Source organism: Chelonoidis abingdonii, chromosome 4 (genome assembly GCF_003597395.2).
Source record: "Chelonoidis abingdonii isolate Lonesome George chromosome 4, CheloAbing_2.0, whole genome shotgun sequence".
NCBI lineage: Eukaryota > Metazoa > Chordata > Testudines > Testudinidae > Chelonoidis > Chelonoidis abingdonii.
Window position 1 is genome coordinate 89,927,431 of NC_133772.1, and position 15,184 is coordinate 89,942,614.

At 40.3% G+C, this 15,184-nt stretch overlaps 1 protein-coding gene across 6 annotated transcripts in view; it reads right to left on the reverse strand.

Annotated features, from left to right (window-relative positions):
* Positions 1-1,496: 1,496 nt before the first annotated feature.
* The window catches only part of MGA (MAX dimerization protein MGA), a 94,555-nt gene continuing 80,867 nt past the window's right edge, over positions 1,497-15,184 (reverse strand). For all 6 annotated transcript variants that reach the window (XM_075065455.1, XM_032793866.2, XM_032793865.2 and 3 more), the window contains 7 exons: positions 14,686-14,737; positions 13,221-13,403; positions 11,220-11,331; positions 8,934-9,167; positions 8,262-8,441; positions 7,587-7,739; positions 1,497-6,170 (listed from right to left, as the gene is read on the reverse strand). In XM_075065455.1, coding sequence (XP_074921556.1) covers positions 4,861-6,170; positions 7,587-7,739; positions 8,262-8,441; positions 8,934-9,167; positions 11,220-11,331; positions 13,221-13,403; positions 14,686-14,737 — 2,224 coding nt within the window. In that variant the 3' untranslated portion in view covers positions 1,497-4,860. The remainder of the gene's footprint in view (positions 6,171-7,586; positions 7,740-8,261; positions 8,442-8,933; positions 9,168-11,219; positions 11,332-13,220; positions 13,404-14,685; positions 14,738-15,184) is intronic.

The window sequence follows — 15,184 nt, forward strand, 5'->3', positions numbered from 1 at the left end:
GCACGCATCATAAATTGACCCTGAAGAAGAAACACGAGTTTCCCTGCTTCCATGAGACTAGCCAGGGATAAAAACATGGAAGTTTGTTAGATAGGGCTTGGAAGCTGCTCTCTGGACTTCTTCACTCTCACCCAAAAAGATGGCAGCAGGATATATACCCTTAGTTTAACAAGGGCCACCTGCCACGGATCCCTTAAATACAATCTTCAATCTATGTTGGTTCTGGACGAACCTGAAAGCAAGAATCTGGAGTTTTCTCTATGCTGCTGTTGCTCCAAAAGGGTTCCTCTCTGAGCCATAAAGACACCGCAGTACAGCCCATTAGAATGGCAGAGTTAGCACAGCCAAATGTAGCCTCATTTAGACATGGTTCTGCAGTCTGTACAAGCATGGTACGAAGTGACTTAAAATGCCCTCACCTGCAGGATGCTCAGGCCTGGAAGTAAATATGGAAAGCTACAGGGCTACGAACAGACAAAATGAACCAGCAGACAGACTCCAGCACACTGCAAGAGTGCAAGTAAACTGCAAGGAAAAGAAGTGTTGAACTTGAGGCTGAGGTGAGAAAGGAGCATAAGAACGGGAAAGGAGAGAAAACGAAAGCAAGAAAACAACAGATGAGACAGAAAAGAGCACTGAGATAAAATGCAGTAAGTAATAGTGAAAATTGATAGGACAGAAAAAGAGAAAAATAAGATACTGTACATCTTTCCAGTTTATTCATTTTCTTGTGTTTGATAAGTAGTGTGTTTTTAACTTGCATATATACATATAGTAGTATTTGGGCTTCTGAAAAGCTGCTTTTGCTGCACTTAAATGCCATAAAATGTAGGCACTCCTCGCTGAGGACAGACTATTATTGCCAATGGTTTGCTGCTGCAATGGAGAAGCCAGCCATTAATGCGTCTGTCCATGCCAGCAAGACAAAACAATCCAAACAACTGAAAACGGACCCTAAAAAAGAGCATCACCATCCCGCCTGCTTATATTCTTGCTCTAGTCTCACAATCTCTCACCCCAAACCATTTGTTTTTAAACTGTTTTTGATGCCGTTGGAAAAAAATGCTCAAATGTGTATGTCAGTAACTGTGTCACTGCAGTAAGACACAACAGTAGAGAAGCCAAGCCTCCTTGGAAACTGTCTGATCAAATCTTTAAGACTCCCCACTAACAAAAAAACACTCCCCTCTTTTATATGAGAAGCTGATATTTGTTTTTGATTTATTGGAGAAGCAGAGATATTAAAGTTAAGCTCTTTGGGAGAGGGACTATCTTTTTATTCTGTGTTTGTACAGCCCAATCCATGACGGGCGTTCTCAGGTGTTAGCGCAATACATATAAATAAATACAGAGTGCAAACTATATTTAGAAAGACTAAATATTTCTAGTTCGGCTTGATTGTGCAATTCCACCTGCCACCACCAAGACAATTAATAGTTTATTATTCATCCCATTCTCCTTCCCTCCCTCCCAATAATAAAAGCTTCCAAGGCCAGTTCCTGGTTGAACTTGATTGGTTTATTTTAGTTTTACACTTTCTCTCTCTCACATACAGTCACTGAACAGTCAGTCCTGTACTGTTAAAGATTTCTACAAAAATATCAATTTTTCAAAAGCTGAAAAGAGGGAAAGATATATTTTTAATATATAAAAGGAAAAAAGCTAAATCTGACATTGCATTATATTCTTAAAAACATTTTGTCTATTTACAGACCTGTCTAAAAAACCAAACAAAATTTCCAGGACTCTTGGTCTAGTGACAACGTGCTCCTTGCAGGGGTTTCTATTGTTCTCCTGATTCCAAAACCCGCTCGCTACAAAAGTAACACGTTCTTGTATTACCGCCTCTTAAAAATAGTGGGCATAATTTCCAAAAGTTTTTTCCAAACCAATTGATTTTGGGGCTGTTGGTGAGAGGGGATTTGACATTTAAAATGATAGTGAAATGCAAAGATGACGTGAGGGTTAGGAAAAGCAAAGGCTAATGAGCTTTTCAAAGGGGCTTTGTTGCTAGGCAGAACCTGCCAAACACCTTTCTTGGCTGTGCCCCTATTGGTTCTTTTGACTTTGAGGTCTGTTCTTGGCTGACTTACTGATAGTTTTCTGGCATCAGGCAGGTCAGTTTTTATCTCAACAATATGCTTTTGTTACAGCAGGAATTCCAGACTGCCCACTGCCAAATAGTAAATATATAGCTAGGCATTTTCCATCACCTTGCCCCTCAAGGCAGGAAGGGTTATTTTAAAAGAGCGTTTGAGTGACTTTAATGCTATCTGTGCCCTATGAAATGTGAAAGGCATATTCTTCTTAATGTACAGACATGGGTTAATGCACACTTAATTTTAACACTTAAGTGAACAGCAGCCATTTTGGATCAAGAAGCAATAGGGGACAGAGAGAAAATTTAGTGGTTTTTTTGTGTGTGGCACCATCAGCGCAAAGCTGATGGCTGTTTCACACAGCAAGGAGTTGAATTTAATGGCAAATCAAATTGTCTTGGGGAGAATGATAAGCAACTTCAGCCAATTTAAAATACCCAAGGCCAAATTCTCAGGTACATCAGTGTAAATCTGGTGTAACTCAACTGAGATCAATATAGTTACTTCAGATTAATACTGGTGTAAATGAGGTTCGGATCTAGCCTCTAATATCTAAGGAGTAGGTGTAAACGTATTTATAGGCTAGTTCCCTTTTCTAAGGCATTGAATGATATCTATAAGGCTTTGCATGACTCTCATACTAACCCATACCCTCTTCTTCAACCCTTTAGTGCAGGAAGGAGATTAGCATTTATGACACAAACTGAGGTTAAACTGTAAAATACGCAAAGGCAGTAAAAATGATGTACACCTGTCCAACTGTTTTCAAACATGCCTTGTAGAATCCCAAGGTGAAGACACTTCCATTACACAGAGTCTGGTGCAACCTTATGCATACCCAGCTTAAGACTGCTCTCTTTGCTTTGCAGCCCAATAGAAAATTGTAACAAAAAAAAGGAAACAACACAAGATATACATACCCAGTGACACAGCCATTCTAGACACAGGTCCAGAAGCTGCAGCTTACTATATAGGGCATACTTCTGCACTAAATGTAGTTTGCCACTTCTACTGAGAGTGTTACAGCACACGCATGTGAATGTGAGACACACCGGCACAGTGCTGGGAGAGATGAAAACTCCTGCAATAGTGCATCATGGGGGGGACGAGGGGGTGGCGCTGGGGCACGAGCACTGGGGGCATGCAGAATCCCAATTGCTGCTGCTGAGGCATTAAGAGCAGGGATTACATTCCTAAATACAATTATGCAGGAAAGGCATAATGCTCTGTTCCCAGATTCTACACAATTTTCACAGCAGTGATTTTCACTTTTGAGGAGCACCTAAGAAGCCCCTGAAGTCCACCATAATTCCTATTATTTACAAACTAGATAGGAAAAAGAAATCATTTATACACTCATTAACAAATGGTCTCTTCTAGGCTGAAAATTTCATTCTTCAAGGAAACTAAGAAAACAAAAATTGTGTACAAAAATATAAATATCTTTACAATCTGCAGGCCCTTCACTTCCAACAGCTTAACAGTGAAGAGTAACTACAGTTTATTGAATAAGTGGTGGCAGAAGAGAATAAAAAATACATCTTGTGATTCAAATACTGCTCTATTTCCCTGGTAATGAGCATTTTTTGTTTTTTTGCTATATGTATCTTGTATAAATGCAATGAGAACCTCTGAGTACCTTTCCTGAATTCATTAAGAAATGGATGGTTTGGAAGGACCCGCGTGCGCGTGCGCGCACACACACACACACACACTTTCATGTCCCAATAATCCTGAAAGGGTCACTTCCCATAAATGTGTTCGATATGTATATGTCTTCAAGAACCACGAGGAAGGGAAGAAACAGGGAAGGAAAGAGAGGAGAATGGAGACAAATGGCACTCAAACTACCTCAGCGATGCTTTTAAAGAGTTAGCAATTTGGTACTCAGATGGATTTCTCCTGTCTGAATCTGTTCGTTCCGGATTCTGTCTCATTCCTAGGATGCTCAAGGAAGAACATTGCAGGGTTTTATGTTTTTTTAGTTAGCTAACTAAAAAAACAACACTGGGGTATTGCAATTATCACTATGAACATTTCCTTCTTCACCTTAAAATGGGCGTTTAAGATTTCATATGGAAATGATGTAGGTAGAAACTAACTAGAGAGAGTTGGAGCAGGAAGATAATTCTCACTCACTGAAGAATGGAAATTTTTGACATTAGCATTCTGGGAAATCTACCTTCAATCTCCCTTTCCTCCACCCAGGGCACCCAGTTTGAACAAGCTTGCTCCAATCTCATTTACACAAGCTCATTACATTTTGTAGGCTGTGCACAAACTACAGATGTGAACACCTCTGCTTCTGCATAGATAGTTAATTTGGCTGGTAAAATGCTAGTACTCCTGATTTCTCCTCATCCAGAAATAACTGAATCTGTGTTAGGGTATGAATCTCTCAGTGGCCTGGGTCCATCAGACCTCTAGTTTCATAAACTCTTTGTGAAGGACCCACTGTTGGAAGGATACCATATGCCCAGCAATGGTAATACATCATCATCTTTCTTTCTGGGGGATAAACATCCAAAACACAGTAGTGAGGTAAAATTTATGTTAGCACAATTGAAGTTTCATAGCATTGATTTCTCAGCTTGGGGCCTGCCCTCAGGTCAGAAGAGTGCACTGATACTATATTTTCTTTACAGAGATACAGGAACAAATGTCTGGAGACAAGGGAAGATGTTAAAACTCAAGATACCAATTCCTTTCATAGTCCAAATTGCTCCAGATCTTCCTTTCAGTCTCTGAAATATCCAAGCATTTATTTGCCTGCAGAATTTGAAGGCAAGGTCCCAATACTGTTCAATTTTGCAACCACAGATGCTAATGTGGGCATTATTTTGCTGTCCTGTCCTTCCAGCTCAGTTGAAGGTAATTTAGTTTTTAAACCAATGGGTGGCAGTTTTGCAACTACAGGTGCCAATACTGGCATCACCTTGGTACTCTGCCCTTCTGAGTCTAACGGAAGATTTGCAATTTTTAACCCAAGTGGTGCCAGTTTGGGCATAGGCCTCCACAGTGTGTCAGTGTTACCACCTTCTAGATTAGATTTCATCTGCAGGATTGGAGGAGACACACTGGTCTCTGCCAGGGGATCTAAGGTTTTACCACTTACACCACCAGTTACTGAGAGGTTGGCAAGTGAGTCCTTCATTTCAGAGCCTATCACTATCTTCAAAATATCTGCTTGAGATGAAGGCTCTGCAGAGTTCCTCTCACCATCAGTAAGGTCATCATCTGCCAGGTGAAGCAGGAGGGGGCTTATGGAGCCACTACTCCCTCGAACTTCAGAAAGGCCCTTGAAACTGCTGCCCAAGTGACCAAACTGGAAGGAGGCTCCATCAGCAGTGGTCACGTCACTGGCAGTTCCCCTCCGTGTTTCAGAGTCTTCTGGAGAAAACTCTGAGCTCAGAGTACCAGGCAGCTCTGACATGCCGGAAGTGTCATCGTTCAGCTGCTGATTGAGAAAGGCAATTTCATTGAGAAGTGAAGTGAGGGTTTCATCAGTGTCATCACTCTCCTCAATGCTGCCTAGTAACTCACTTGAGTCTAGTTCTGCTTCCTCTATTGCAGAGGCTACCTTCCTCAGTTCCATTTCTATCCTGGAGTCTTTGAGGTCTTTAACCTGCAGCTTGCGGAATGGAGAATCCTTTGGCTTCAACCTTTCCCCTCCCTGATCAGTCTCTTTCCTCCTCCCCTGGCTTCCAACAAACTCTCCAACGCAAGACTTTTTAGCAAAGGACTCTGAGGAGTCCTTCACACTGGGTACATTCCGAATCTGTGGAAAGCCGCTGTCTTTATTTTCAAGGAAAATTTGTGTGGGCCCTGTGGCACTTCTCCCATCTCCACAGCTGTCTCCAGGAGATGCCTTGTTTTTTTCTTCTGAAAGGATGTCCTCATTCCGCCTACTTTCATGAGGTCCTGCTTTCAGGGACGGCTCAGATGTCTGGGCACCAGCACCTGGGGTTACATGAGAATTCTTGTTTCTATTCAGGTTTAAATTCACACCCCCTTCAGCAGCCAGTGATGTCACATTAACAATCTTTGGCATCATGAATGAATCTTCACTCTCTGCAAAACCAAACAAAGCAAAACCCATCAGGATCACTGGTGACTGAAGCTGGAGACAATCTGCCCTCTCCCACATCATCTTTCCCCCCCACAAATCACCCCTACAAAGAGCATACAACATCTGCCCAAATACACAGTCTTGAGCTGTTTGTACCTTCTTTTTTTCCCCTACAAACTGAATATTCAATCCACTCTGAAGAGTGAGTCATATAAATAACATGAAATCCCATGAGGTCTATTGTCTGCAGAATTTTTGTTTTTGTTTTTGAGTTGAGCATGTTTGATAGAGATTTTTCCCCCCTAAGACCAGCCCCTGCAAACTCATCTTAGGATCTGTCAGCTGACTACCAGTACTAAGAGTTCTGTAGACAAAATTCAGCCTTCAGGTACACCTGTGTAACCCTGTATCTTTAAGCTATGTCCCTCAATGCCATGTGTGCAATTCCTCCTGCTTTCAGTTGATTGACACAAGCGAAACTGATTGGAATTTAGCAGACAATTCTTCTAGTGATACACAAGACAGAAAATTCCCACACACTGTCCCTTAGCTGTGCTTGCTCTCCAGAAGTAAAAGCAATACTTTTATTTATTTGCCCTGAAGTCAGTAGATATAACTACTACAGAGCAGGCCTGTGCAGAAGTGCCACTTCCACATTAGTTTTCAGAATAATTATTAGTTCATTCTAATTATTAGTGGAATTACTGCCATCATTCACTAAGCTAAATTTATCAGCCTCTCCTTTTCCAGAGCTTCTTCAGAGAAGAGGAATTTTCTAAAGTGGATTGGTGAAAGTCATGTAATGGTCACTGCCATCAAGAAATACCACTGTATTTGCACAATAATTTATTGAACACTTGAAAATTATGTTTCCTGCATGTTTTGTTTCTCAGCAAGATCCTGCGTATTTCAGGGACCTCATACACTCCCTTACTGGTAGCATGTGCTTTGGATTCCAAAGTAGTTCCCAGACACGGTAGTCAGATTTTCCCCAGACCTACATCTGAAACTAACCTCTTCCTTTCCTCCTTAGCTCCATATACCCTATTATACAGGTATCTCCAGTAAGATGGTGAGTGGCCTCCTCTTGGAGTTCTATACACTGGATCAGGAAGCTCTACTAATATAAACATCCACTATCTTCTGCCTAAACCCCATGCACAATTCTTCTGTCAAATGTTTCAGCTTTAATAGTATCAGACATGAGAGTTCCAAGATGGCTCAAACCTTAAGTGCTGCTGAACAGGAGGTTAAATAAATGACCCCTCCATCCCTGCACATAATTTTACTGACAGCTACAAAACTGTGAAGGTAAGATGCAATGTTATTTACTATCCTGAGGAAAAGCTGAACCTAAATATTTGCAAAGACAGCTTTTCATACTCCCAAACATAAGGATTTGTAAATGAAGACCTTACCTGAAGCAGCTTCTGTAGCTGTTCCTACTGCAGGGGGCACTGGGTTACTGGCAATGGTTGACAACGTAATGGGAATAGCTGAGTTAGTGAGGATGCCTTTCACTTGGACAGGAACTGTTGAGCCTGGTAGCTGAATCATCACGGATGCAATACCTTATTTGGGAAGAAAAGCAATTCTTTTTTAGATACTGGCTCAAAAACAGAAAATGCAGCACTTAGCTCCATGCTGTATCTGATACTATACTACCATCTGAAAGCAGTCTAAGAAATGGTTATCTGATTGTTCTATTTCTAATACAGATCAGCCTGATACTCTCCCTTCTACACATTTCAGATATTTTTCCTTTCTCTTTCCTTTGGAAATACTAACATTCAACAACAAATTCTATTTACCTGATGATAAAACCATAAATAGCTCAATTGACTTGATCAACATTTTGATTGCATAATCGAGTCTCTCTGTGTTATATAACAGGTATATTTCAGTAAGAATCCACCACACTCAGTGAAGTTGTGAGAATACAGAAAGAATTATATAAAGGACACTACTGGTGAGGCACACACCTTCTTACAGGAAAAATTATTATTTTATAAACAGAAGTGCATAAATGAACAGAGATACAGATTCAATATCAATTCTTACCTCCCAATAAACCTGCTATCACGTGACTTTACCTGGCTGTGTTGTCACTGTGTTACTGGCAACTTGAGGCTTTAGCTCAGCTTGCAGGAGTGTGGAAGGAACAGCGGCAACCTGTCCTGGCATCAGGGGGCTCTTCAGTGTAAGCACCTGCCCTTGTGGAGTCATTACTAGGCTGGCTGTAGTTAATGTAATAGGAGAGGATGTGGTCTCGACTGTATAAAAACACAAATATAAATCATAAACTGTAAGTGATATTTCTGACACTGCGTGCCAAAAGGCCTTTAACCAATACAAACTTACTAGCTGACAGCAGTTCTCTTTTGAGTGAATATCAATGTTGGTGTCCTCAGCCCACTTTGTTCAGTTTGGACAATTTTCTTGGCTACAGTCAGCTAGTAACAGGCAAACTCAGATTACCTTAATTTCCACATGTGCAGACCTCAGACCCCACATAGCCAATCGCAGAAGAAGTTAATGTGTTTTTTGTAAACTGCCAGACCTTCTTAGACTGTACCATAAAACGTACAATATACATAACATCCACAAACATTCTTGTTTTAATACTTCACCTTTACTTTGTACTAAATTAATAAATTTATAGCAAGATGGCTACACAAAGCAGGCTGCTATTCCCCCTCCAAGATGTCCAATTATACATTTTTTTCCTTTGCAACTAGATCAAACAGATATCTTTCCTAGCCTACCCGTGGCCTGGCCTCCTTTCCTGGCGAGTATTAATGGCTTCCCTCGCCTATTAGTCACAATCATTTGTCCCAGCTCTTTGGAGGAAGTGGAGGATTCTTCTTGCTGTCTGCTGGGTTTGGGGGACACAACAAGCTCCTCCGGCTCAACTTGTTTCCTCTTCTTTTGTGCTTCTACTGCTTTCTGTTTGGCATAAATGTATTCTAGCTTCTTCAGGACCACCTCTTCTGTCTTACCTACAGAAAGATTAGCAGAAGCAGAGAGTCAACATGTCCTCAGATTCTATCTGCTTCGAGGACTAAGAGTTGGAATGGAACCACGCAGATCTAGCAGGTTAGTCCCAATGCAAATTTTTTTTTGGTGGCTAGGGGCAGTAAACCCCCTTCAATCTCCAAAGAACAGTCTAGAGCACACCACAGAAACAAGAAAACGTATCAACATTTACCCAAAATTTCCTTTCTTCAAGGAGAAACATTAGATCTTAAAATAGGTCTTCAGCCTGTCTGCACCTTTGATAGACAGAACTCAGACCTAACAACCAATGGCGCAGGGATATATGTCCCTCCCTGACGGACAGGTTGCCAGTTGAGAACTTTCACAGCTACAGTGAAAACTGTGTTGTCCTTAACTATGAATACACAGACAGTTGGGCATGAAAACATTATTTACTTAGCTACGAATGGGAATCCCTCATCTTACCCAAAGTTGTTCAGATCTGTAGATCTTACTATTCAAAGAAAGGAAATTTTAGAGTAAGCTCATATAAATTTTAATATTACTCATAACTGTAAGATCAACAGACTGTACAAAGAGATTTTATCAACAGTGTGTAGGTATGGCGAAAATTTAGCTTAATATATGATCAAAACTGACATAACTCTACACAGAAAGACAAAGTGGTGAGGTAATATCTTTTACTGGACAACTTCTGTTGGTGAGAAACACACGCATTTGAGCCACACAGAGCAGATCGACACAGCTGCAATTACACTACATGTAACTGTACACAGGCTGTTTCCCAAATGACAGAGGTACTATATAATCAATACCATCCTTCCAACTACAGCAGCGGGAGAGGCTTACCTCCCAGCTCTGACACATATTATAAAGGACCAGGAGACTGTCTTGCAGATTTCTTCTTAAGAACAGTATGTCTCCATCTAGAGGCATGGACTGCATTTACGGAATGTGACCAGGGTTCACTAAAAGACAAATTCTTTGCCTCATGTGGCTCAAGTATACGCCACCTGATCCACCTAGACATGTAAGATTCTGAAAAACAATCACTCACTCCTCCCTGCTTACACCCAACAGATAGACTGCAAATACTGAGCTTGACTGCTTTAATGTTTTAGATTTGTCTAGATACTTTTTTTGTGCTAGGTGGACATCCCATGTGCCACAGCTTTTCCATGAGGCACAATGGTTTGGGACAGAAGGACTTTAGTCCTATCACTCATAACTTATGAAATATGAAGTTGACTTTACATGCGTAGATGAATATCAGGATCATCCTGAGAATCAATTTGTCAGCACAGAATATGCAATACTTGTATTCTCAGGATAGTGCCAATTCCATATCCCATCTGGCTGATGCAGCTGGTACCATAAAAGCCAGCAGACAGAGTGACAGGATAGAGACAGATCCTTTGGAAGGCTGAAAGGATGTCATGAAAGGAATTAGCACCAGACTGATGTCCAAAGTTGAAGCCCTGTGTTGCTGTTGAGGATATAGGAGACAGGCTCCTTGGACAAAACTATTTCTGGAGAAAGTGAAATATTCTTCTCTCTGGATATCCCCGGTGCACTGGATACTAAGATCCTAAAGCTCTGCAGCAGGAAGGAATGTCCACACTTCCTTTACCTGTGGAGGTGAAACAAAAGTAGCGGGTCTCTTCAGCAGGAGGGTTGTTTCCCTGAGCCAGTGACTGACAGGTCTGAATTCTGTCCTCAAAGCTGCATATGAGCTGAAGATCCACTTTAGAATCTTTGGCCCTTACTGCTCGAAAAAATAAATACTTCCTTTTCTATGTTTATGACACTGTACCTTTTATTATCACAAATACACCCCAATCCCCAAATCAGCCTTCTTCTTTCTTAGAATCTATGGGCCAGATTCTCAAAGGTATTTAATGGGAGTTAGGCACCTATGTACCTTTGAGGAGCTGACCCTAAATCTCATATCTGCACATTCTACCATCTCTGTATAAATCCACTAATGGCCACCCCACTCCCTCAAGTACTTTCTTTCACTATTCCAACCACTATGTCCCCATAAACTACCTCACCTGAAAGTGTGGATACTTTACGGATCAGAATGTCTTGTTTGCGAGTCAGTAAGTTCTTCTGCCCAATCAGTTTATCTGCCTGATCAGTCAACCCCTGGATCTCTTCGTAGGCCTAAAGCATGTCAGAATACCAGTTTAGAGACCAAGCTAATGCATACAACGCAGAAATAAGTAGTTCTCCTTTCCCAGTCAAAAAGGCATTTTGAAAGTCTTCCTACAGACATTTTCCATCATTATTTTAAGAAATCAGGAGACAGAAGAAGAAAGTTCAGTCACCACGTTGTAATGTTTCTCTGAACGCAATTGAAATAGGATGAATCTTGGTTTCTTCCACTTCATGTTTATGCACATCTAGCGTCATATCTAGTCTAACCTGTATAACAAAAGCTACCGAACTGCCCCAAAATTATTCCTCGATCATGTATTTCAGAAAACACCCACTCTTGATGTAAAAATTGTCAGTGATGGAGAATCCATCACGTTTCTTGGTAAATTGTTGCAGTGATTAATTACTCTTGCTGTTAAAATTTATACTGTATTTGCAGTCTGAATTTGTCTTACTTCACCTTCCAGTCATTGGATCATGATATACATTTCTCTGCTAGACTGAAGAACCCAATATTAAATATTTGTACTGTGCAGGTACTTTACACTCATCAAGTCACTCCTTAACCTTTCCTTTGTTAAATTAAATGGATTGAGCTTTCTTCAGTCTATCATTATAAAGCACATTTTCTAATCCTTTAATCATTTTCCTGGCTCCTCTCTGAACCCTGTCCAATTTATCAACATCCTTCTTGAACTGTGGACACCAGAACTGGACACACTATTCCAGCAGCACTTTTGCTGGTGCCAAATACAGAGGTAAAATAACCTTGCTACCCTATTTCAGATTTCCCATTTATGCATCCAAAGATTACATTAGCTTTTTGGGCCACAGTATCACACTGGGAGCTAATGTTCAGCAGATTATCTATCATGACTTCCAAATCTTTTCCAGTCACTGCTTCCCAGGATAGAGTTCCCCATCCTGTAAGTATGGCCTACATTCTTTGTTACTAGATGTAAACATTTACATTTAGCACTATCATACTGCATATTGTTTGCTTGCGTCCAGTTTGCCAAGTGATCCCGATCACTCTGTAGCAGTGACAAGTCCTTTTCATTATTTGCCACTCCCCAATTTTTGTCTTACCTGCAATCCTCATCAGTGATGATTTTGTGTTTTCCTCCAGATCATTAATAAAAATGTTAAACACAGGGCTAAGAACCCATCGCCGCAGGACCCCCCTAGAAACACTGCCATTTGATGATGAGTCCCTACTTACAATTACAGTTTGATTCCTATCAGTTAGCCAGCTTTTAATTCATTTAATGTAAGCCATGTTCATTTTACATCTCTCTCATTTTTTTAATCAAAATGTCATGTAGTACCAAATCAAATGCCTTCACAGAAGCGTACATATATTACAACAACACTCTATCAACCAAAACATCAAAAAAAGATATCAAGTGAGTTTGACAGGATCTATTTTCCATAAATCTATGTCTAGCAGGTAACTGACGCAGCCCTTGGAATGCAATGTACAGATGAGCATAATTATTTATGACTCTTCATTATGTGCAGTTTGTTTCCTTTCATTTACAGTTTTGTATCTAATTGCTATGCTGAAATAAAATATTTCACCAAGGGCTCTCTCTTCTCACATTAGGGAGATTTATCTTCATTACAGATCAAAACTGTCTGGTTGTACAATTTAAAATTGCCAAGGCACACCGGCAGTTACTTTCCAGAGTTAAATTCACAACCCTAAAATTTTGCTCTTGAATTAACCCATTTCTCCCCATTGTGAAATAATTGCACTCAGGAGAACAGAATTTCTACTCTCACCACTAAAATATTTTTCATATCACTATACTGTTTTTGAAAGACCTGATGTCAATTTTGCCCCACAATAAAGGAGTTTTTCTCCAGATGAGCTTGGGCTGTAAAATGCCTACCTGTTTGAGGATGTAGCACTTGGAGACCTTCGGAAGGCTATGCAGTCCCAGAGCTCTTTTCAGCTTTTCAAAAAGATCCCTCATTTCATTGCGACGTCGGCGTTCATTTGCTGTGTGTGTTTGGCGGTAATGAGCAAAGGCCTCTGCCTCATTCTTCTGTTTTCTGTTCCAGAACTGGGGTTTCTGTTGGAAAAGAAATCATGTGACTATTTCAAATCAAAAACTAACTCAAGGGGAAAAAAATGCAAGCCTGATTTACAGTCATTAAGACACATTTCTATGTAAGTCACATCACTACTGAATAAAACTCTGATGTTTAGCTACAAGATCTTAATGAAATCTGAAGATTCTTGAAAGCATAAAAACACTACAGGATATGTGGAATATAGTGAAAGGGGGCCAGAATATCAGAGTCACCAATGAAGGTGAAGGTTCAGCAACCGTTCCACTCAAAGGCATTCAGAAGATAACAGCTTTTCATGTATGGATACATTATATATCTTCACATAAGACAGAGTGCAATACAAGGCTTAACTTTAATATTGTAAAACACACATGTAACTTCCTCTCCCCAAAACCTAACCTTTGTCTAACCTCTCAAAAAAACAGTAAACCTTGAAAACCATCAAACAAAACACATTAATTTTCCTTAAAGTTAAGCCAATTTCATTCATATTTAGGTGAGTGAATATGGAGGGAAGGGGACAAGAAGGCACTTTAGATAAGATTGTGGTGGGAAGTTAATAAGCAAATTAAAGATACTAATCACTTCATTCTATGATTACAACTAAATTAAAAATGTATCACAAAGCAGTCTCTGATTAAATCAGCTGCCACAAAGGCAGATATCCATCATGCTCAGGCATGAATTACTCCTCTCCCCACTTTAGGCTGGTAGGTCTGTTATTCCGTTACTCTGACAGGTGCAGTATGTATATTCTATTATTTTAACCTGTGAAACAGTACTGTACTCCTTACAGACCTCTTCAAGCAATAGGAAGTTAGTCTAAATTTTTGAGGTGATTTTCAGTCTATGAAAAGACTCTTTTTTGTGTTCGATGGTCTTTGGATCAAAAGATCTTTGTGAGATCACAATTTTGCCAAAGTGTAGGCCATTTAAACTAAGCTATCATTTCTAGCAATCCAGTTTCCTTTTGACAAGCAGCAGTTGTGTTTATAAGCCCTATACTCCATTCTCAGACACAAAAACCATAATTCTCCATTTGATACATGATATGCATTTTCACTGCAAATTACAATGTGCCACAAACAGGAAATCTAAGACATCTTAAAAGTTAATAAGATGCAATGGCAGTGAAGGCAGTTATTTCTTACTGTTCAAATTTAAGCCCTGACCCAAAGGTCATTGAAGTCAATGGCAGTCTCTCTTTTAAAATGAATGGGCTTTGGAATTAGGCTCCTACCCAGTCTGACACTAAGAGGAAAAAGAAGAGTAAATATATACCTTAGTAGACTTGTCTGCCACCTTCTCATCCGAAGGATTATTAATACGGTGCCTGGAAGAGATGCATGAAGTTTTTCCCAACGTTGCTCATTTCATGTACTCTATTCTCATTAACTACATTCTCAACAGCCTTAGAATTATCCACGCTTATCCCTTGAAATGAATTTTCCTTGCAACTAGATGGAGGTGGTATACTGCTGCCAGTGCTGCTCCAAGAGTGGGCTCCATTCTGGACACCACAGACTTTAGACAAATCTGTTTCAAAACCGTAAAATTACCTTGTAGGGCAAAATGGCAAGCTTATACTTCTCCATATGTCAACAAAGATAATAAAATCTGCCAATGTCTGCCAGTAGCAATCTCAGGCCTGGTCTACACTATGCGTTTAAACCGATTTTAGCAGCGTTAAACCGATTTAACGCTGCACCCGTCCACACTACAAGGCCCTTTATATCGATATAAAGGACTCTTTAAATCGGTTTCTGTACTCCTCCTCGAC